Source organism: Amblyomma maculatum, chromosome 1 (assembly GCF_055883805.1).
Source record: "Amblyomma maculatum isolate TAMU_Amacu chromosome 1, ASM5588380v1, whole genome shotgun sequence".
Lineage (NCBI taxonomy): Eukaryota > Metazoa > Arthropoda > Arachnida > Ixodida > Ixodidae > Amblyomma > Amblyomma maculatum.
The window spans coordinates 364,581,907-364,606,400 of NC_139344.1; the positions used below are offsets into that span (position 1 = coordinate 364,581,907).

The 24,494-nt window shown below is 47.5% G+C and overlaps 2 protein-coding genes across 3 annotated transcripts in view; both read right to left on the reverse strand.

The window, feature by feature from the left end:
• Positions 1–13,575: 13,575 nt before the first annotated feature.
• Positions 13,576–14,086, reverse strand: LOC146208005 (uncharacterized). Its single transcript, XM_084577913.1, has 2 exons — positions 14,008–14,086; positions 13,576–13,679 (listed from the first exon to the last, which is right to left on the reverse strand). Exons 1-2 carry the CDS (start codon positions 14,084–14,086, stop codon positions 13,576–13,578), a joined length of 183 nt encoding a protein of 60 aa, XP_084434039.1.
• Positions 14,087–14,987: 901 nt separating this feature from the next.
• Positions 14,988–24,494, reverse strand: part of LOC146208006 (neprilysin-1-like) — a 65,055-nt gene continuing 55,548 nt past the window's right edge. For both annotated transcript variants that reach the window (XM_084591696.1, XM_084591695.1), the window contains exons 5-6: positions 22,442–22,504; positions 14,988–19,414 (exon numbers count right to left, since the gene is read on the reverse strand). In XM_084591696.1, coding sequence (XP_084447822.1) covers positions 17,288–19,414; positions 22,442–22,504 — 2,190 coding nt within the window. In that variant the 3' untranslated portion in view covers positions 14,988–17,287. The remainder of the gene's footprint in view (positions 19,415–22,441; positions 22,505–24,494) is intronic.

A 24,494-nucleotide genomic window follows, 5' to 3' on the forward strand; every position in this document is an offset into this window, starting at 1 on the left:
GCCGCGGACGCGTTGACGCCGCTCGCTGTTGCGATCGCTTGTCTGATAGATTTCTCGGTGTAGCGCGTGATGTCTACGCCACCCGTTGGTCTGTAGATGATTTTATAGTCCTTTTCCGGGAGTCGGGGTAGCGGTTTCTTCGGATGTAGCGGAGGGAGAGGTTTCGCCTTCGGTTTCTCGGACTGCTCATTTTTCCTCTGAGGTGTTAACGACTCAGATTTGGGGTTCTTGGTACGGTAAGAAACAATTGTCTTCCAGTCTGGTGTTTCGAATTCGGCTGGAGAAGCGTTCGTCCCAACTACGGCGTATTCCATGACTGCCGCCGTGGCGTTCGCGCCGCACTAGGCCTGGCGTTCGGGTAAGCAAGGGCGCCGGAGCGACGCTGGATTTAGACAGTCGGAGCTCGGTCTCCCGAGCTCCGATTTGCGTAAAAAAGGTCTTGAAATGTGCCTTGTACACTCACGGTTCTTGTCCGTGTGTCGCAGTCGACGTATCCGGGTGTTGTCCCTTGTAGCAGGTGCTCGAAACGCGGAGCCCACACGAAGCACATGCGCCTCCGTTGGCCCCCTAGCGGAGAATCCTGAATTGTGATAGAAATGGCGGAAGCTTCTTTTACCTGCTACATTATTACCCTGTAATGCCCTATCAGTGTAAGGTGCTACATTATTGGGGACACTTAAGCTCATCATTTAAGAGTATGACCCGAGAGCATGGAGGAAGGAAACAACTTAGGGGAGGAGGAGGAGGAGGAGGAAAAACATTTATTATATAAACTTCCTTCCTTTTCTTCCTGAGTTGAGCCCTCAGTCCAGGGCTCCATGTGCCGCCTCAATCCTGCAGGCCCGCCAGAACAGCTGTCGCTGGTCTTGCGGGTTGTTGCGAATAAAACGGTCTCAGAAAGAATAAATACAAATCAGTCCATAAGCCCATGGGCCACGGCAATCCTTTCGGCCCGCTCGATTAGCCGGCGTTGTTCGGCCAGCTCCGTGCGGGACAAGGCATCTTCCCAAGATGAGAGGGTGGGGTGCGATACAGGTGGAATGCCGCCGGGTGGCTTTGGGCAGGCCCAAACAGAATGATATAGTGTAGGTCGGTGTTGTTGGCAGGTGGGGCATTTATCTGGGTAGCGGATGGGGAAGAACAAATGTTTGTGGTACAAATTTTTATACGTGTGAGTCTGCAGTTGTCGCCATGCCACAGCTTCGGCCTTGCTGAGTGTTGGGTGCGGCGGTGGCAGAGTTCTTCTTTGTATATGGTAATATAGTGTAATGTGGGTGTAACACTGTGGAACTGTGCTGGCGTCCTCTGTGTCTACTTCCCCCTCCGCTTCCGTTGACAGCGCCCGGAGGGTTGCTGCTCGGGCGAGCGTGTGCGCACTCTCGTTGCCAGGAAGGGAGGAGTGACCAGGAGTCCAAACAATTTTAACAATGGGAAAGGTATCAGAGTTTATAGGTGAGAGCACGCGTGAAGCCTCGAAAGATAATGTATTCTTCTCGAAGGCGCGACACGGAGCTTGTGAATCTGCGATTATTGTGTATGTCGGACCGGTGGGATGTTTGTAACATGTGTCCATGTGGTGTATGAAGGTGAGTGCGACCGCTATGGCAGTCTCCTCAGCCGTCGTGCTCGAGTTCCTACCACAAACGGAGCCCGTAATCTTAACTGAGCCGTTGGCGTCCGTAACAGCTAGTGCCATAGCGTCTGTGCCCGATGGATATCTCGCCGCGTCGACATATAAAACAGTTTGGACACCTCTGTACTGGCGCAGGAGTGCGTTGACTCTAGCGGTCCTACGACCAGTGTGGAGTGCGGGGTCCATATTCTTTGGGACTGGCGCGACCCTGATCTTAGCTGACAGTTTGGGCGAGATGGCATGGTACCTCTGTTGCAGCGGTATTGTCGGCTCCGGGTAGCCTAGTCTACGGAGAACAGTCCGGCCCACCCTAGCGTCTCGAAGGCGCGTGAGTTGGCCATTCCTTTGGGCTTCTATCAGCTCTTCTGCGCTGTTGTGGAGGCCAAGCTGAAGCAGGCGATGCGTCGAGGTGTATGGGGGAAGTCCGAGGGCTGTCTTTACTGCCGATCGTAGAAAGATGTTCAGATGATTGAGTTCAGTTCGATTGAACTTGTGATAAGGGGCGTGAAACGTCATACGGCTGATTAATAGCGCCTGCACGATTCGCATGGTATCCCTTTCCTTGAGCCCCCCACGTCTGTTGGAAATACGGCGGATCAAGTGCGCTACCTGTGCGAATTGCTTCTTCAGCAGCTGTATAGTGTAGGTCGCTCTGCCGTTGCTCTGCAGATACAGGCCCAATACCCTTAGTCGATCCACTCCAGGGATGGGAATTCCTTCGAGATGCAAGTAGATTTCCCGATCGACTACTTGGGTCCTCGCTCGTGCACGAATCACAAGCAGTTCTGATTTCTCAGCCGCGCATGTAAGCCCGCACTCAGTTGCGTACTGCTGTGTCATCTCAATTGCTTCTTGAAGGCTGTCTTGGATGTGGCCGTCAGAGCCTTTGGTGATCCGTAACGTGATGTCGTCAGCATATAGAGCGCATGATGCAGATTAGGAATTCTTGACAGCAGCGGAGGAAGTCCTGCCATCGCCACGTTGAACAATGTGGGCGACAACACCGAACCCTGTGGGGCGCCTCGACCAGTGAAACGTATCGGTTCAGAGCGTACGTCTCCGATACCCAGGGTAGCAGTTCGATCCATGAGGAAAGCCCTAACGTAATCATAAGTTCGTTGACCACAATGTGAACTCGCTAGTCCCTCCAAAATGGCATCGTGCGACGCGTTGTCAAAGGCCCCCTTCAGGTCTAAGGCCAGGACAGCACGGGCCTGGGTCCTGCCGGGATGATCGATCACTTCCTCTTTAAGCTGAAGATGAACATCCTGAGTAGAGAAATGCGGCCGGAACCCGAACATGGTGTCAGGGAAGAAGATGTTGGTTTCCAAGTGTGGGTGCAGCCGCCGGAGTACTACATGCTCCATCAGTTTCCCAACACACGATGTCAAGGATATGGGTCGAAGATTCTGAAAGGCGAGCTGCTTGCCTGGTTTCGGAATTAAATTTATGTCAGCATGACGCCATTCTTGCGGGAGTGTACCGGTCTTCCATACGTCATTATAATAACTGGTCAAGGCAGTTATTGATTCGTCGTCAAGGTTCTGGAGCATCTTATATGTAATACCATCCGCTCCAGGGGCAGTTCCCAATGCATTGGAGAAAGTGTGCCGGAAGTGACGTCAAAATTTAAGGTTAGCCAAGTCGGGCCATTAGCAACGGCGACGCTGTTGCTATGAAAACTCGGGCTACTAGCAACAGCGTTGCTAAGGACCCTAGGTACGTGAGCGTCGCGGAGAAAGAATGCGGAGGGTAAAGGAGGAGGAGAGCGAGCCGGCTTCAAAAAAAAATGACGTCAGGGCCTCTCCTAAGTTCTTTCCTTCCTCCATGCCCGAGAGCGTAAGCTACCAGCCCACATATAAATGAAAAGGGTTCAACGCTGCTGAACCTAATATGGAGCGAAAGCATTACCTGCCGGTGATCGAGCGTTCTTTTCTTCTTTTTCTTTCCTTCTTCGTCGTCATTGTCTTCCTCTCCTTCTGCTACTTCTTCTTCTACTACTACTTCTACTTCTTCGCGGCTGTTCAAAGTCAAAGGTGGCCCTTCCCGGGACGACGCGACGGGCTTAAATCTGGCGCAGTATTTCTAGCGCAATAAAACGTTGTATCGTACCTGCTCTGAGGGCCGAAATATGCGAAAAGTACGCTTCTGATATTGAGCCTTGCGGATAGTATCGTAGAGCCAGGTTATAGCATCCAACTGCACGGCCCACGACAAGACGGTACGCAGAGAACGAAGAGGTGAGGTGAGCAAAAGCCCGAGTATAGCACTTGGAGTGCGTTATAAATATTTGAATTCCGATGAGGATAATTGCTCTCTTCCAACCACAGAATACATAAAAAAACGTCGAAAATTGCCGGAAGATTTGGGTACTCTGTAATGAGAGATTTGAGAGCAAGGCACTTATCAATCAGCACACAACATGATTTAAATAATTTGAGACGCGCTTATTTGTGTATATGTACAGTTAGAGCTTACTTTGAGTTTCCCCACATAATCATCCTTAATTTAGCACTAAAACTTTTCCCAATCTTTGATCGCTGTGAAGGAGAAGCTGCCATGACACCTGTTGATACCAGCGACATGCCTCGTCGACCTAGCCTCGATGTGTGCATGGGTGACGTGAGCGCGTTTTTCTTCTCCGTAAACCCATTTTATCGCAGAAAGATGTTGGTCACCCTTAAGCTCCGCCTTTAACGGTATGGCACAACTGTGTCAATGGCTTTCACATGGCTGTCTTTCGGATCCATGTTCGCTTACAATTTCAATGCTACTCGTTTAACAACAACTCTATTATTTTATCCCACATGTAGCCATTACATTACATAAAACAGTACCCGACAGAGACATATAAAGCTTCGCTTTAGTAAAGCCGTCCGAGCATCCTTGAGGGAAGTAGGCGAAGAGTGCCTGACTGATATTGCAATGGATCTCGGGCTAAATTCGACTCTCACCTTCCCATTTGAAGGCTGCTGAATTGTCCATCCCTTCTCTCACGCGTCACAGCCCAAACCATTAGCCACCCGTTGTCTCTAACCCTCTTTATCAGTCCCTTAATTGCGGAGCGAAGGTAGGGGATTTCCATCTTCCCACTCTACCATCTGCCAGGCATGACCTGTGGCGAGTTCTGTTCTACTATAGTACCTGCAGCGGCTGGCAGGGTGCGTTACGCTGACTACCACTTCGAAGACGACAATGAGCATTCGAGGAATAGGCGCAAAAGAGCTGCTGCACTCTAAAATAAGGCATTACGATTATCTGGAGATCTGAGATGACGAGTTAAAAAAGCAATACAATTTGTAGTTGCAAAGGAATGCTTTTCCTCAGCGACAAATTGTTTGAATAAGTGAGCTTCCGACGCAAGTAATTTCAGTGTCAGACTGACTGGCGCCTACACATTATCAGCGCCCACATACCCATCCTCCACATTGTGTATTACGACGCACACAATATCTGTGCGCACCCACCCGCAAGAACCGCCTGAATCGTGTGACCACACAGAACGCATCTCTACCACGGAACATCAACTGCTTTGGAGTGCCTATTGCTCACCTGTCCACCATTGGATGACCTCGTTGCGGGCAGAGATCTCCGCAGAGAATTCTTCAAGCAACTGCAGGCACACAGAACTGTGTCGACGGAAACGAGTACCGAAAATGCATCGCTGGAGCCGGTAATCCAAAAAATGATTTAAAGCTAATGGCCGCTACCGGATATTTTGTGAGAGCTAAAAGAGGTTCATGCAGTCGGAATCCGCTAACATCCCCCCTGTCGTCACAGACAAGGCACTCGAATGAACAATTTCCTTATAATACTTGAAGAACAAGTTTCATAAAGATGTAGAGTTGAGGCATGGCGTTACTGACTTGTCTCAGCTAAGCACTGCCTATGAAAGGATCCCGCCATATGATTACGCACAGATGTTGAGGGCTCTTGTGGTACTACTAGCAGCAGGCGATTAGCATACAGCTAATAATAAACATTATCTTTGTACCACTCCTAATAGTCATAATTAGAATTGGTTGTCCAGTACGCCAGTTATAATTTTCACTGCATCGTTCAGCAGGAAATGTGGAAAACGTACCCGCCTGGTTGCCTGTTTTATCCCGTGGAACCGCTGCTGGTTACTGAAGGCTTCGTCTTCGTCGTCGGTGACAGAAATGGCATGCGGTTCTTCTCTTGCGCGTGTGACTCCGAGCACGATTTAGGAGAGAGATAGAGAGATAAGAATGGGAAAGGAGTTACCTTTAACCAGGAAGAGCCCAGCTGGCCGCCCTGCACTTAAGAAGGGAAATAAAGGGAGAAGAAGAAACTGAACTGTAAATGCGAAGTCACTTCTGCAAATGTCTGCAGCCGTAACTGAAAGGGTGCAAAAGCCGTATGCTGAAGACTCATAGCTCTGAACTCAGCCTTTGGTCCCTGGGGATGTCAATATCGCCATCACTGATTGATTGATTGATTGATTGAATGTCCTTTATTGAATGGGAAGGCTCATGGCCATGGATGGGGATAAAGGGGAGTAGACATAATCTTCATTGTTTATTTAGGTCGTCACTCGAATCACATTGCTCTAACCAGGCCACTAAGCGAGCCATACTTGGCAAATATCATCTGTGTGTTTGCATCAGTTTCTAGAAGGGAACGGTAGTTCAGGCGGTAGGGTTCGATCTCGGGGCGTCCAGTAGAAAAAGCAGGGCATTCCCAAAGTAAATGAGATATGCCGCCGCAGGTTAGAGTCGTACAGTGGGGGCACGTAATCATTTTCTCTTTATACTGACGCCAGCGGGCCATAATACGTGGCGTGTAAGCCGCATGGGCGATGAGCTTATTCAAAAAGACTTCTTGACTTCGGGTGAGGTGGGTTCTTCTCGTAAAAGGTGGGTGTGGTGTGGCCACCTGCATGCGATGCTGACTGAGGCTACGAAGACTGGTCCGAGTATAGTGCATAAGGGCAAGAGAAGGGGTGAGTTGCCCGCCCAAGGTCGAATAAGGATGAAGCAAGGGGGGTGAGGAAGTAAATGTGGACATCCCACCTGCCAAGGCAGCCGCGGCGTGTGCCGCCGCATTGCCCCCTGATTCGTCCGAGTGACCTGGGGTCCAGTGAATAGCGACAGTTCTGGTCGCGAGTTGGTGGCGTTTAAGGAGGCGCTGTATAGCCGTAGCTGTTGCATCTTGTGAACCCGGAGTAGCGATTTCCTTGTAAGCTTCAAAGGAATCAGTAAGAATACGTAGTGACCCAGTTCCGGTGCAAGGCACTCCTGACAAGGCTCCCCAAATCGCGAGGAGTTCAGCGTGAAGAGGGGTACCCTGAGGTAGATGGCAGGCATAAGCGCCTGAAAGGGAAGGGTTGTCATCGCATACCCAGGCCATAGATGCGAATTAGCTTGTAATGGATGCGTCGGTGTATATGTCAGTCGTATCGGGGATTCGCTCTTGTCGGTGATGGGCAGCTAGGAGCTCCCGGGGAATGACAAAATCGCGGTTTATAGGTCGGCGATGGACGCGTGTGACTACTGGCATCTCCCAAGGGGGAAGTGATGCATATAGGGCTGGTGTTTTGTCGTTATGCTGTTCATCCCAGGCCAGCAGGCGACGCCCCTGGACAATGTTCTCTAGACGTATTCGATGACGCGTCTGTGACTCGGTAACGATGGTAGTGAGCGGTGGAAGAGCGGCCAAACGCTCAAGTTCGGCTATAGGAGTGTGCTTAGGTAGACCGGTAATAGTGCGCAGTGTAGCGCGATGAAGGCGTTCGACCTTAGCGAAGTCAGTCTTCGACAGTTGGAGGACCGGTGTACCATAGAGGATTTTTCCGACCGCCGCTGCTCTGGCCATCGCATGGCAGGCATGCTGCCGCGCACCGCCGTGCCGGTTGGACAGGCGACGAATAGTATGTAGCAGTGCTGGCCAAAGGCGTTGTAACTGACGAACCCATTTCTGGGGGCTGTTGCAGCTTGATATGGGCAGGCCAAGAATGCGGATTTGCCCATTTGAGGAGGTGATGGTGTTGCCTCCGATGTGAAGATGGATCTGCATACTGGGGTTGGTTTTATGTTTTCCGTCGATACTAATCAATTCTGTTTTATGTGGTGCGAGTTCGAGGCCAATTTTGGTTAGTGTATCTTCAAGACAAAGAAGGGCCGCCTGAAGTTCAGTCTCCATAGAATATTTGTCTACGTAATCCGCTGCCTCAGTCCAGACGGTAATATCATCGGCATATATAGCGAATCTTGCGCTTGTGCTGATTTCCAGATTCTCGGCGACGCGTGTCATGGCCAAGTTGAACAATATGGGTCCGAGAATGGAGCCCTGAGGTACACCCCTATCCAAGTAATAGGTTTTGGGCACCCATCCCGGAGCTTTGCCATGTAGCTGAATGGGTCTAGATGTCAAAAAATTGCGAACCTGGCAAAAACCCTCGACTTCCTAGTAATTTGCGTCCAATTGCACTGACTTCACATCTCTGTAAACTCATCGAGCGCCTGCTGCATACCCGGATTAGTCACTACATTGAATACGTCAGTCCTGGATTTCATCCAGCTCAAGCCGGCTTCCGCCCTAACCTTGGAACGCATGACTGCCTTTGGCTTTTGCGAAGAGTTCTGAATAGAGCTCATCGTAAAACGCTACCTGACTATCTCCTGGCTGTCGATATACACAAAGCTTTTGACAATGTTCGCCATGAGGTTATCCTGGAGGAACTCGCCATCACTGATGTTTTGTAGAAGTTGTAGTCTAAAGCCCAGAACCTTGGCTTCCCTAAGATGACAAGGATCTGTAGCGCCCCTCGCACCGCGCTCTTAGTGCAAGCTACGGCACGGCGCTGGACAAAGAAGAAGAGGTTGGCACTAGGCGCCTGAGTGCAAGCAGCGCAATAAAAAAACAGTTCAAACCCGAACGCTGTCGGAGCTAGTTAATCCTCGTCTTAGTTCCGACATATTTGGTGTCCCGGCATCGACCACGCAACCCCGCCTTCTTACATAGATTCCTTTGGCTCTTCCATCCCTCGTACAGCCGACGACCCGCCCCAGGACGCTCGGCATAACGGCGCTTCGTTGGCTGCGTTTCAACCTTATTTTGGCTCAACAACCCTCGTACCTGGCTACTGCAGGTTGAGGCGCATTTCCACTTGCGGCGTATCACCAGCCAAGAGACGTTCGTGGTTTTCCTGGTGACATACATACATACATACATACATACATACATACATACATACATACATACATACATACATACATACATACATACATACATACATACATACATACATACATACATACATACATACATACATACATACATACATACATACATACATACATACATACATACATACATACATACATACATACATACATACATACATACATACATACATACATACAAAAACGCACGTTACTCACAGAACAAAGCACTCTACAAAACACTCTATGGTACATATACATAATAAACTCAAATACATGATTCCCCAGAGAGGGAAAAACAATACAAAGGGGGGGGGGGGATTTTCATAAAGTACGACAGGCATCTCAAGTCTGCTCCCGGCCCGTACAACATAGAAGCGCGTGTGCGAGCGCCGCAGAAACCGCATCTCGCTATCCGTGTCTAATTTTCCAGACAGATACTTCCAAACGACGAGGCGCAGCCTCTGCAAGGCTGGGTACATTGCGCGGGCGGGAGTGCGGCGCGCCTCAGCGATTCACTTGCGACTCCACAACACAAACAGAACCACAGTGAACACAAGATGTTCGAAAGAGGTGCGCCGGCGCCTGACGCCGGGGTTCATACAGGTCTTAAACATTCTATATGCGAGCCGCCATATTGTTCTCGCAACTACACATCCGAAAAAAAAAAACATGCGAGAGGCTCTTGGGAGCACCGCAGTTGGTACACTGGTCATTGGGTACAATACCCCCTCTTACAAGGCGCTGTCTCGTGGGGAGGACGCCCCAGCGCCTAAGCCAGTCAAAATTTCGGACTTCATTTGGCAGCCTTCAAGCTGCCCAGGCTAGCCATTTGGGGACAGCGGTCTCTCGTTGTTCATCAGCTCAAAAGCCTACGAACGGCAACTAGTTCGCTGATGCGTATGGCTGGTAGGTCGCCTACATTAACATCTGACAGGTCTGCATCGAGAGTCAACTTTGTCTCGGCAACCTCGCGGTAAAGAGGTAAAAATCTGTCAGCCGGTGGACCGAGGTAATGTTCGGGTGTAAGCACACGACGTGCCGTGCTCATCCAGTACAGGATGAGCGAACGTCCAGGGCAAGACTCGTCAGCTAGTAGCCTCTCCACCAGCCTTAACGTGAGTACTCGAGCCACTGTCGGAATGTACGGTAAACAAGGCCTCCCCTGCTCCTCGGAAGGTGTTGGATGTGACGAGCGACTAGCGCTATCCTGCCATCACAAAAAAAGTCCCTCTAAGGGACACGAGTCTGTTCGTCACACGGCGCGGGATTGTCGTGAAAGCGCACGCTCGTGTCTTGACGACACTGATTTTAGCATTGAACGTGAGGTTGAAACGCGCTACGTCAGAAAGAGCGGGCATTGTTCGCGAGATAACTTCGTCCCAGGTAGGGGAGAAACCCTGCTTGGCTCAAACAGCAAGCCAAGTACACGCACTGCGTCCACAAACTGTACGGCGGCAGCTAAAGGGCCCCTGAACTGACCGAAGCGGAGTGCGTTACTTTTCTTCGTGTTGAGCTGCGCTCCAGATAAAGCTGCGTATTCCGAAAAGGTGTTAAAAAAAAAGCAATGAAACTGTCATTGTCACGCACGAAGAGTGAAATGTCGTCCGCGTATGCAGATACAACTACCGTCTCCTGTCCTACTGGTGGAAAACCTCGAATACGCCTGTCCGCAGCAACCCTACGCAGCAGCGGGTCGAGCGAAAGTATGAAGAGTACCGGCGAGAGCGGGCACCCCTGACGCACTTTCCGCGTAATCGGAAAGCTGCCGGCAATTTGGCCATTCAGTACTAGTTCCCTGCTAAGGTCTCTGTAAAGGCCACGTAGGAGCTGGACGAATTCCAAATTCCAACGCCCGACTACTGTCCGGAGTTCCCGGGTTCGAACCCGACCTCGGCGGCTGCGTTTCGATGGAGGCGAAACGAAGTGGCGTCCGTGTGCTGTGCGATGTCAGCGCACGTTAAAGATCCCCAGGTGGTCGAAATTACTCCGTAGCCCTCCACTAAGGCTCCCCTTTCTCTCTTTCCACTTTCACTCCCACCTTCCTCCCTTACCTTACGGCGCGGTTCAGGTGTCCACAGAGCAGGTGTGACAGATACTGCGCCCTTCCCTTCCTGTGAACCAACCAACCAACCAATGTTGCGTCAATCTTGGAATGGCGGCCGCGCGTTTTTCACGCTTGCTACGCTTGGTTGGTCCATCGAAACGCAGCCGCCGAGGTCGGGTTCGAACCCGGGTATTCCGGACAGTAGTCGGGCGTCTTACCACGGCACCACCCCGGCGGGGCATGCTTGCTACGCTTCATCACGCAATTTAGTGTAATCCGTCGACCGCTTGCTACACTTCATCACGCAATTTGGTGGTCGACGGATTAGTGCAATCTGCTTCTGGTGCCATTTTTCTCCAGTGCTAGCGTTCTATGCTGAAGCTTCCGCGTGTTCAAAGAGCCAATGAACCCCGCCGGGGTGCATATTAACAAACCATATCCCGTAGGAGCATTCGAGCAGACGAAGCCGGGAACTCCTGGCACAGTAGTCGGGCATCTTACAACTGAACCACCGCGGCGGGGCAAATCAACGGCGTTTGAAATTGATTAACAGGACAGAAAAAGCGCAGTATCCGCCAAAATCCACGTACTCATGTACCATGCCATAAAGGGAGGGAGGAATGTGAAACAGTAGTCACCCTCTTTACTCGAAGCATCATTCACCGCCACATTGCAACAAATGCATAGCAGAATGCGGCACTCAGACTTTCGTCTTTCACCACTTTAGTCGTCAAAGTGTCTCGTAATTTTTTCAGTATGTCTGTACCTCACTCCTGCCTAAGGCCTGTTACACAGGCCGGCAGTATTTTCTAAATGAATTAATAAATTATTATATAAATAAATAAACAAGGGCACGCGATTTACCGTGTACAGCAGCAATGCTTAGTCGTCTGCATTTTTCCACTGCAGATTCTGCAGTGCTCTCGAATTTTTTTTCCCAGCATTCATGAGAAGCCCCGCTATGGAACGCATCATGCCTTTCCAGCAACGCACTTCGTGCTTCATCTCATTTTGCCGAAATTTTTTTGAACTTTGTTAACATAAAAGGCGCGTGCTTGATGAAAAAAGAAAGGTAGACGCTGCATAAGAGCCATCTCCGAAGAGACAGACATGAATTTCTTTGCAGAAGTTGTTAAACATTGTCGAGAGACTAGCACACGTCTTCCACTATGAGATTGCGAGAGCATACGCACAGCAGTCGACTGAAGACAGTGATTTTGAAGGGCTTAATCCGCGTCGGAGCTTGTATATCATTGGTATAGTGTTTGAGATTATATATAGCATGTATCCTTACTTTCCGGAGTTGCAATAAACTTTTTTTCACTAGAGCTGGCTTTTATTCCACTTCCTTTGACATCTTCCTGTTTCCTCGAAAACGACGCCAAGCCAGCCGTCCAGTCCCTCATCGTAACGACCGATTACCCTCCTTAACACCGGCTATAAACTCCTAGTCACATTTCTGGTCCATAGGGTGCGAATCTACCTGCATAATTTGGTTAGCCCATACCAGTCCTGTGCGTGCGCTACCTGGACGATTGGTGACCGCTTTACTGACTCTGACGAGAGACGTCTTCGAATACGCCTGTGCCAAACGGATCACTGGAGCTTTCGTTGCCTTGGATCAGGCGAAGGACTTCGACTGCATTTAACATGGTCACTTGTTCGCCGTGCTTCGCCGATTTGTTTTTCCTGACGAATTCGTCCAGCTCCTATGCGACCTTTACACAGACCTTAGCAGTGAACTACTACTGAATGGCCAAATTGCCGGCAGCTTTCCGATTACGCGGGGAGTGCGTCAGGAGTGCCCCCTCTCGCCGGTACTCTTCATACCTTCGCTCGACCCGCTGCTGCGTATAGGGTCGCCGCGGACAGGCGTATTCGAGGTTTTCCATTAGTAGGACAGGAGATGGTCGTTGTATCTGCTTATGCGGACGACATTTCCCTCTTCGTGCGTGACAATGACAGTTTCATTGTTTTTTTTAACATCTTTTCAGAATACGCAGCTGTATAGAAACAGCTGGAAGTTACTGTTGTCAAGCCACAAGCGTGCGCTTTCACCCTTTATGTGGCACGCATTACGACAATCCCGCGCCGTGTAGCGAACAGACTCGCGTCCCTTATAGGGACTTTTGTTTGGGATGGCCGGATAGCGCTAGTCGCCCGTCACATCCTACACATCCTAGGCCTTGGCTTACCGTGCATGCCGACAGTGGCTCGAGCACTCGCGTTAAGATTGGTGAGAGACGATTAGCTGACGAGGCATACCCTGGTCGTTCGCTCATCCTGTACTGGATGAGCAGGGCACGTCGTGTGCTTACACCCAAACATTATCTCGGTCCACCGGCGGACAGACCTTTACCTTTTTACCGCGAAGTTGCCAAGACAAAGCCGACTCTCGATGCTGGCCTGTCAAATGTTAATGTAGGTGACCTACCAACCATACGCCCTACGCAAAAATCTGAAATTTTCATGTCACTAAGCGCTGCCGCCACAGCCATAAGCATGTTTCATTTCTGATTTGCATCAATTCCCATAGTCTTTTTTTTTTTTTTTGCGTATGTTCGCTGAGAAACAGGCAGTACGGTTCCTTGAGCCTACCTCTCTGAGTAGAACCAGCTTTTCGCCTTGTAGGTGGACCACAGATAGGCTTCTCACTCACACGCTGGTGAAATAGTTATGCACCTCTAATGATTTGAATGTTTTTCGTTTCTTTAAAGCAAACTATAGGGGTAAACTAAATAGTTCATATCATCCCCGTGAGTCACTTTAGGCACCACATCAGTATCCATCGTTGTATCAACACTCAGTTGCCGCGTTTACGGATCTATATCGTCGCAGATTTGGAATTTTTATAGCTAGAGCTACACTGCGCTAGGTTTTCAAGCCGTCGGCGTGGCACCACAAAAGAAGAGGGAGAAGGAAAAGAAGAGAAACAAGAAGAAGGAGGAGAAGACAGATAACTCGGTAGTTGGTAGAGGCGAACGACAACAGTGAGTTGCTAGGATAGAAGGTTCGTTCGAACGTTGTGACGGCGGCACATTAAATACAGGTGTCCGCAGAAAACTTCGCTGCCACACTCACAGCTTTCGCTCTATCACTAGGTTCAAGCCATGCTTAAACCGTGACCCACAAGTTTTATTCACAGCGTACGCGTGCCGATCCAACATGTCCAGAGAAATAGCTCGCATTGAACGGCTCATTCCTCTGAGGAGGAGGAGGCATTGCGTCCAAAAGTGTAGGAACAATCCAAAGCGTCTCGGCGGCGGTCGGGTGTCATGGGTCTAAGGGGCGGACGCATGCGGACGGACGAATGGTTCGGCGGCATGGCCGCTAGCGATTGATATGGCCGGAAGTGACGATACGTGCAAGGCATGTATACATGGTACAGACGTGCTTTAATAGGATTTTTCTGTGTACGCACCGAGTAAAAGCTGCCGAAAGAAACCAACGACGTGCATTTGTGCTAAAAAGCAGAGCAAACGCACCCCTAAAGTTCATCTGTGGATATATTTACTGTTGTGGTTCAATCCTACGGCATGCGAAAGGTTGAGCTCATAGATCACTTCCCGTTAGAAAGTGCGATTGTCGAGAATTTCTTTGTCCGAGAGAATATGCAAATAGGCTTTGAGGGAAAGAATTAAAGGCTAAGTGACTACCTAAATTCTCGTTAGTGAACACTCCAACCGTTTCGGGGAGATAAGTGTAAATGAAGATGGAGCTTTAATTCCTTAGGGTTGCTAGCTTCATTATGGAAAAAAAGAGCGTTGGAAGTTTGAAGACTTGCCTTAAGAAAGTGAAAGCTCAGAAACACCACTGAAGAGAAAAATTACGGTCGTGGGACATCCTACTTTCGTAATCACTATGCAGATAATTGAAATGTCGATTCCAAACATTATTTGTCGTTAGTGCAAGCGGATTCCATTCGTCTACTAAAATCGGTCCCACACTCAGATTTGCAATACTAGACCGTACTTCTCATCCCAGATCGAATGACTAAGTTTATGTTTAAGTGCCGTGTATGGGACATGCTACATCGCAGCAGTATTTCATGATGAACTCAGCGTCATTGTTTACTCCACAGTGTCGTTAGATGCAAAAACAAAAAAATAAACAGATATGAAGCTGAACAAATGTAGAGAGTTTATTGAGATTTTCTTTGCATTGAGACGGGAATATCTTCAATGTACATGACATGTTAATGAGAAAGTTACACAGTAACGAATGCTGAGCTGAAGTAACTGTAACGATTTATTTTATGTAGGAACGAGAAATAGATTGCGTGATGCCGCGGCCTTCGGACAATATGCACACTGCTCCAATGATCCGTAAGTAATGAAGAACCCTTGAGGTTATGGCTGAAAATTCCTAGCACACTCACGAGTAAATGGATCGGGGTTACCCAACCACGTCAGCTGATTTGACAGAACACCTCAGTGAACAGAGGCCGCAACGCAGCTAAAACACACTGAGAAATCATTCAAATGCTCTCCTCAAGCGGCGCATAGTAACCTGAACCTTATTGCTATCCCTAGATGCAAACAACGGCAGTTTAGGGCTGTTTAAGGAGTACTCGAAACAAGTGACAATGTGTGCGCTCTCTCCACTCTGTTAGAGCATGAAACAGTGACACTGTAACAAGTGCTATGCGAAAGCGTCTTGACGGGACATTGTTGCAGGAGCGCATGTAATGAGTCAAGATATTTGTACACATCAAAAAGTTTCCCAACCTGCATTTCCATCCACGGCCAAAACACAAATGAGAATGCACCACGTTGATAAAATAGAAAAATTAAGAGCATCGTTAAAGCTGGTACGCGCCTATTCGCATCTGATCCCAGTATTGTTGACTCAGCGGCTGCCTTTTCCGCTGCATTCATTTCCAGGACAAAACGCAAAACTAACAGGTGATTTTCACTACGTGTTAGTTAAAAAGTCAATGAGAGCAACCGCTAGAGTGGCAAAGGAATCCGTGTGCCACTGGCGCCAAATGCCAAAAGCCACGCTCCAAGTAAAAAAACTGGTCAGTGAATGATATCTCATTCTTAGACAACGAGTGCGATTTGTCGCACTTATCCAAAATGGACAACAGCGTTTCAGAATACTGGAACTGAGCGTGACACGTAACCGTAGCTTTCTCCCTAACAAGAGAAGAACAGCCCTTTAAGAGAGGGGTTCTAAGAATAGAACCACGGGCTCATTTAATAAACTATTGTCTACACTGCTTTGTCTAAAGCCGTACTGCGTTCTGGTTAGTAACAGTTCAGTCAGCGAATCATGCACCAAGTTCGCAAAAGCTGTCTGTTATCCGGATGGATCAACCACTGGCCAGTCCTACCGCGTACGAACGGATGATTCGATGCCTCGCTGGTGAGCGTCAACTCTAACTTCACCAACGAAGGTCACAATTACTAAAAAAAAAAAAAAAAAAAACATGCACATGTAAGCAACCCTTCGGTTTGAGTACAAAACAAATATGATCGCGCTGTAACAAGTGGCAGGTAAAGTGATATGAAGAGTTGTAACCCAAGCTCGTGACGCAAACACAAATGTAGTCTTTGTGAGCCAACAAAATTCCCATTAATACTGTCACGCAACAATGTGGTCGGCACCCCACACAAGGCACTTGGAACAAATGGCAATCATTACTCTACAACATACAAGCAATCGAAAGAAACGTACACTTCAAAAAACAAGCGAACAAAGCAATGCTACTACGTCACTAAAGCTATGAGCGAATAAATACTCCGATGTGCGCATATCACGCGTCAATGAGGAATGTGTATTATAGCTTTCTTTTTATTCTCACTAACTCTGCACCTCTCGATTTGCACAAACTGGGGAACATTGCGGGAAAGGTATTGCTACATATTACCCCGTTAAGTATACCAGCTGTTTAGGAAGCAGAGCACTACATGCTGACTAGCACTGATTCAGTAGTGAAGATGACTTGGCCGTCCCGTGGACTCAGAAACAGGCTATGTACTGGTCGTAAACAAGCAATCGGAGATTATGAATATTTCACTCCGTCCAAAGTAAGAGGATAAAATATGTTTGTTTGTACAAACAGCAGTAAGTTCAAAACAATGAACTTTGTGGTGAACAGCTTAACTTCTCACACGTAAAAGGTTGAAGACGACAGGTACAAGTACAGATTCGGTTCACACAAAAACAAATCGCAACTGCTATGTTCACACAGCGCCACTCTATCCGTCCTTACACTTTTTTGTTCTTGGCGGCTTTGTCTGTGCACCACACAGCTCAACGCACTGCAGTCACTCGTACACAAACGTATCAAACGCGCGCTCACATTAAAGTGAGTAAAGACCAAGAGATTAAAAAAGTAAGCCTTGTATAAGGCATGCAACCACAAACGTTGTCGCTGGTGAACGTTCTAGATATCACTCGCAAGGCACGCATACTGTTTCACCAAAAGGTGCACTTTTTACTCGGATTCATCCTCGATGTCGCGTTGCATTTGAAAGCGGCCGAGAATTCGGGCATGTTCATCAGAGGCATGTTGCACCTCACACTGAACTCTGGATACCGGTCCGTCTGACGTGAATTAGAGCACCACTTGTAACAAAAGGCGGTGAAAAATAACTGATCACCGGCAACGTCTGGCAGTCCCTCAAGCTCCACAGACACTCCGGGCATTTCTTTCGCTTTCTGGTAAGCTTCATAAAGCCCGGAGAGGCCGATGAAATCTGCCATAATCTCCGAATCAGTGACGTCGTCCGGCTCCATTAAGTCTTCTTCCAGAGGCATGTAAGACTGGCGGAGGCACATGACGCGCTTATCGTACTCTACTGCCGAAGCCGGGGTCCACCAGTTTCGCTCAACGTTGTTGTCATCTCGCCGACGATTGGACACGTCAAACGCGTGCATCATCTCGTGCGCGGCAAGGTGTCCCGTCGATGCGTAGTCGACGGCTGGGACCGTGCCGAAAAATGGCGGCAGCAGTATCCCGAGTCCCACAACCATGGCGTTTAGGGGCGGCTTGTAAATGGCGTTCACCAGAGACATGTCATCATTTATGCGCTTCTTGAAAGGCTTCTCCGAAAGTCTCTTCAGCGCCTGTCTAGTCTTGGATCGCGAGGCGCTAAGCCAGTTTTGCACGAAGGAAGGGCCAGAGTTAGCGAACTCTTCGTAGGACCTGTTCAAAGCGTCTTCGTCTTCCGCACCCTCAGGATAGCCAACTATCTTCTTCATCTTCTCCAGCTTGTGCATCGCTATTTGCTTCGTACCATCTTCTACCCAAGATGAGTTGGCAATCTTGCTGTGTAGTGACTCGGCGATGTTAGAGACCATGTCTTGGGCCTTAGAGATCGTCTCACTGGTAAGAGCCGTGTGGTAGAAGGCAGAGTAAGCTGCACTATGCATCACTTGTGAGGTAAACTTCAGACAGCGTAATTCCCACTGGAACGTGCGGCTGTTCATAACAGAAGAAGCAGAACCGCTCGAATCAACCATCTGCCTGAGTTGACGGGACACGTCAAATATTATCCATATTCGCAAGTGATTTGGATCAATTTTCTGAAACGCCTGTGCAAGAAACGTTACCAGATACCGAGTTTGAAATGCTACATAGTGATCTTCAGGCAGCAGGTTGTCCGTAACGTTTCGCATGTAGTCATTCCATACGTTCCCTTTCTTGAATGTGATGGCTTTCTCCATTGTTCGGAGCAAGAACACAGACCTATTCCGTGCGTCTGGCGCATCGTCTTCGTAGGCCATATTGCCGAGCTTGACAAGAAACTCGTCAACGGTCTTGATCGTTGCTGCCACCTGTTGGATTTGTTCGTACTCCAGTCCTAGCCACTGTAAGTGTTTCTTGATAGCGTTCTGGCTTGCCGGATGCCCCAAGGCAAGGTATCGTCGCATGCTCAGGACCAGGTACAAACGCTCATCGTTACCAGGGACAGCATCCACTCTAACGTCGAACAGAGTGGGTAGGCCGTAGTTGAGGGCAAAGTCCAGCATTAGGTAAGCCGGATCGACGTCCGAGTCAGCCTCGAAGATTGCACTTCGGGAGCGCAGGAAGTCCATGATGTCTTTCGAGGTGTCTTGACCCGACGGTGCATTGTCCTCAAGGAGGGCTGCGCAGGTCTGAAAGAGTCCGGCTGCCTTCTCAATGGCCGTCTGGGAGTCGGCGGGCACCGACTTGTTGCGCAAAGCATCAATCACTGACAACAGTACTCTTCGATCCTGCTGGCGGAAGACGCTGGTCAGCTTGGAGCTCGGTGCCAATTTCCAGCGAGTGCAGACGTGCTTGTAGAAGTCGTCGCAAGGTTTGTATTTGGGGGACAGCGATGCGTTGTATAGATCGGACACGAACTGGCACTCTTCACTTGCGCACGGCACTGGTGGAGCTGTCGTTCCCGTGGACGCTTCGGCATGGTGGCTGTCATCGCCGGTCAGGTTCAGACCGAACACGGTGCCCGCAGCCACTGCAGCCAGAACCAGCAGAGCGACGATGGAGCCCACAGCCGCGACCATGACTTTCTTTCGGCAGCTTTTCTTCTTAGCGGTTGAGTTGTCCGGCCGTGATTCCTGCATAGAACAACATGCGTCGGCTCGTCAGTGAACGCGCACAGTGAAGTGACACAAGTACATTTGTCGATATGTATCGTGAACCACAGAGGGCGGCTTTTCCTGCGTGGCGCGCACTGAACGGACCCTGTACTTCACTCTAAGTCGTACTCTTTTTATTGAATATTCAACGTAGCTGCCGCCATCAACAAAAAAGACCAGCCGCTGCGCGTCTCCAACGAAAGCTGAGCACACAAAGTGGCCTACGTACGCAAGGACAACCCTTTACAGGAAAGAAAGCTGCCCCTTTCTTCTTGCGATTCCTGGTTTAGGCTATGTTCCAAAAAAAAAAAAAAACGTTATAAGCGGGGTTTCAGCTGTCAAATTGAAAGCTGTCCACCACTATGCATTTAACACCAGATTGTGTACAGTATATTTACAGTATTTACAGCTTAAAAGTTTTCATCTCCTTGGTAACGTACCCCCTCTTCTTTCTCTCTGTCCTTAATGCAGCGTCAACAGTCGTCGCCCCTCCCTCCAGCATGTGCTAAAGGAGAACGATTTATGGAAACCATCAACAATAAATGAAAGATCCGGTGTCTCTTGCGGCAATTTAAAGTGAGATTAGCTGTCACTGAAACGACGCATACCACCTGTAAACATAGCTGCGGTGTAGTTGAACGTAAGTGAAATCTCCGCATTATCATCAAGTGCGCAATATATCTTTCTTTTCGATTAGAATGCTCTTTTTGTCTCTATACCCAAATTCAGCGGAGCTGCCACTTAAAGATCAAATAAGCTTTCGTGTCTCAAAGGTACGAAGGCTTGGACATGCGCAAGGTTTCGTGCGACGTTCCTAAGTTATCGTGTACCCGTAGTACAACCTGGTTAATTATTAACTTTAAAAAAATTCTCCTCTTGTGCACACAGTGAACAGGAGCAGTCCCAGTCGAGTTTATTTTATTTTGCCTATTATGTGTATATATAGCTTATAAAAAACAACAGTGCTTAACAGTGAGCGCTCCAGTACATTTTATTTAAAATTGACTGTTTCCAAGTGAGAAAGATAATACTGAAAGTCGGTGAAAAAATACTGCTCCTAGGTAATTAAGAATGATGAAGCTGCATATCCCCCTTTATTGATTTATATTATGAGCATGCAAATAACAAACAGAGTGCAAGCCATAGCAGCCCACGCCGCGACCTGCAGCAAATTGAGATCCATTTGCTCCTCAAGAAAAATAAAACTGTAATGTTTATGTTTTCGAGAGAGAGTCTTTACTAACTTCTGCAAACTCGTGCGGTGTTGAAAATCCTTTTTTAAGAGAGAAGGGAAATGGGAAAATCTGGCGGCCTCTGGATCATTCGATTCGTTGCCAGATGGAATTATGCAACGGTAATACAAGATCTCTTTACCGATTTCAATATTTTAAAACCTGTGTTTAAAAATGACCTGTAGCACTATACCACTTTTTAAAAGAATGTGGCCACTAGTAATAATCACGAATTGCGGCGGGTGTATAGGCCGGTAAGGCTCTAGCAAATCCGTGAACTAAACGGCATCCGTGGGGAAACATACGTCCTTGCGAGTGCCTACCTGCGTTCAAATGACCCTCGGCATCACCGCCACCGATTCGTTATTCTATACGAACCAATAAACTCATTAACGCTATTCGTCTCTCAGCGCATCAAAAATGAAGTCTTTTCATGAAAACTAAGATTGTCATTGCGACCACTTAGACGCAAGTAGTGTAGTGATAGACAAAAGCTTTAGAGGATGAGGATTCGTGGAGAAGAAAAATTGGGGGACTCATAAGCTTAATATTAAGAGTATGAAATTATATAGAAACATGGCGTCTTTTTCCAAGCCACTTCGAAAAACGGAATTCATGTTTATGTATTTTTCATTGATTTTAGTTTTTATTCCGTGCTTCTAACTATGCGGCGTAAGGTATACGCTTAAACCCCTAAACGATCGAACTGAACAAACGTTCTCAGTGGGTTAGTACCCGCCGCCATCTAAACATCTAAGGGGCCGCGTTTCGAGTGCCGGATCGACAAATTTTCTTTTAGACGTATTCACTTCTGTTTTTTCTTTTTTCCTTTGGCGTTTCCTCCAAAAGCACTGCTTGAAGATTATATTACATTAAAGTTACGACATGATGTTACGGCCCTCTATGCCGAAAAGTGACGTCATCACTGCTGCACTGTGTGATCTTTGAGGGGTGTTTGAATTGACCGTGCGAGGTCATCTGATAGTGACGTCACGATCATCTCAACCAATCCGGGCTTTGGCGACGTCCTGCCAACTACGCCGAATTTTCTGCTAACTTTAGCCCTTAACGCTGTATCATTAGAAAATTATTTCAGCGTTGTTTCGCTAGCCACTTCGCTAGCCACTTACCAACATATACGGCGCACCCAACTCCTCACGTTTCCATGTTTTTTCTTAGCCTGTACTGAATCATTGCGCCGAAAGATTTCTTTTACGCATCACTTAAAGTCACCCCCCCCCCCCCCCCCCCTTCCCCGTCCGTAGCTGTGCTGTGTTTATATGAAAACATAAACGTAGCAAAATAAACGCAACAGGAGATGAAGTACACATCAGAACGAGCACTCGCGCTGTTTGTGCATGACGCTAGCATGACTGGCACTAATGATAGTGCTGTTCGTCTTAATGACTTTGTGCCCTTTGTGCCAGTCAACTTCGCATCAACAAGCCATATTACTGTTAGGACATGACACTCAGTCCATCTGCCTTCCGCGAGTACGCCTATTAGATGAATTGCCAAACAGAAGCAGAATGTAATTCATAGTTTATAATAATGGGAACATTCATAACGCGAGAAAATGATTCTTGACACAAGCGTTAACTTCAACTTGTTCGGAAGATTTACTTGGTGCCTGCTGCGGGAATTAGTCGTCAAAAATTATTGTCTCAGTCTGTGTTTTGGCAATTTTTGAGTGCTTTTCCTGGTTGCCTGGTTGTGTAGGGTGAAAGAAATTGCCGCTTAGAGAATGTCTCCTTTTCTACATACTCATACTCACCCGTTCCAACTGACCGCTCACAGTGAACACACCTTGGGCACCGTTGGTCACGTTAGCTCCAGGCTGCAAGTAGAAAAAGAGGGGACAAAAAGAAAGGTTTCGCGTCAGTGCCAGTCGCAGGTTTATGGACTCAAGCAGCACGAGCACGTATCGCGCGCTTTTGCGCAAAGCAGGAAAGAAAAGAATGGGATTTAAATTCACTTTTTCGTGACAAACATTTCCGCTCCTCAATTTGGAAGGAATCTAAAAGCATTAGTATGACCTTCAAAGTGTATCTAATACATATTTTAAGCAGAAAACAGTTGTCTCTCAAATTTCATATATATATATATATATATATATATATATATATATATATATATATATATATATATATATATATATATATATATATATATATATATATATATATATATATATATAAAGCTCTCTGAACGCACAGCAGGTGACGTATTATGTTCAGGGTTCTGTTTCGGTAGCTTGCGGGGAGTAGTATTTCACATTGCATATCCCTAGGGAACGGTTCTTCACTGCTCCTTCTTCTTTCACTTGGTCTTCTTTTTGTTTTCTAGCTACATTATTTGTTTATTATTCGGCGGGGTTTGCTTTTTGTGCCTTGGATAAAAATATACGTGAGGCTTTCTTTATCACATACAATGAAATGAGGGTTTCTGAAGGTGCTCTCAAATTTAGCGAATCCCTTTTTTTGGCCTGATGTTTATGTTACTGTTTAGTCATTTAGATCAAGAACTTAACTAATCGATTAATTACAAAAGAAAAAGTGCTAGCGGAGCCCAATATGGCTACCAGCTTATATGCAACTGGTTTCCCTCGCCTGCTTCTGATATACTGTGTTCTATCCCTATCTAATATATATACTTTTATTTCTAAAATCCCTTTTTTGAGTGTGCTACCTTATTGTAACGAAGCGAGACAAATAATAGGCACGGTTATGAAGGCTGGCTCTGTTTCTCAGAGCGAGTACGCCGATGGCCCAACGCTTTGAGCCGCCGGAATGTTACATTGAGCGATTACAGCAGCGCAGGTCGGATTTGCTCTATGCTAGAAAAACAGCCGACAAGATAGAGGCACCAAGAAAGAATAGTCGGACGGTTATTCATGACCTTTGCGGACCTGGTGCGCGAATGGTCTCATCCGGTAACACACTTGATAAACTTTTCAGCGCAAGAAAAGCAGAGACAGTACAAAGATGCAGATACGAATGCAATATAAGTGGATTTCAAATATTTTATTTTTAAGTATTCCATTAAATGCGAACAACGGATAACATGGCCAGTGGTGAAGTTTGCGCTGTCAGCACAGTCAGTATATAGTTGAATCCCTTTATAGTAAAGTCATCGGGACCAGTGAAAATATTTATTATATCAGGATCTTTACTATATCAGTTGTTGGTGATGACATGGTTCTTAAGATGCTTTTTGGTAATTGAATGGCTACTTACTGAAAACGTCTTGTTGCTTATAAAAAACAAAAAGCTCTGAAATACCTTCCATCTCAGTTTTATCATCTCTTCGCGCATTTTTTTTTCTTTTGTTATAAACATTTTTTAGATATTGTGGAAATATATAGCTCTTAAGCATGAGGGCAACGTGGCTACAAATTCAACTAAGTTCGATTTTGTGTGAGATCTAAAGCCTTGCATGAACATGGGGTCACTTTTTACTGTTTCTGTTTTTTAAAAGGCAGTAAATGATAAATGCGCGTGGCAGTCAAACGTTGTAAGACCACACTCGCTGCATCTCCACTTTTTCCTCCGCTGCTCATGCTTCGTGCTACACAGTGCAGTGAATGTTCGCCCATTTCTTTCCCTTCCCTATTTCTTGCTGCGATTTTACTCTCACTTACTTTCTGAACGGACCACGTCACCTCCTTTCCATGTTTATAGAGAGCTTTACTTTTTTTTTTTTTTTTTTTTTCCTACGAGCAGCGTGCTTTCCCTCACGACTTCAAGGCCTTCGTAAGGTAGGCTTCTTCCAAACGCTGCCAAGCAAGGTGGTAAAGCCATTTAAACGAACACTGTGTTATTTCTCTG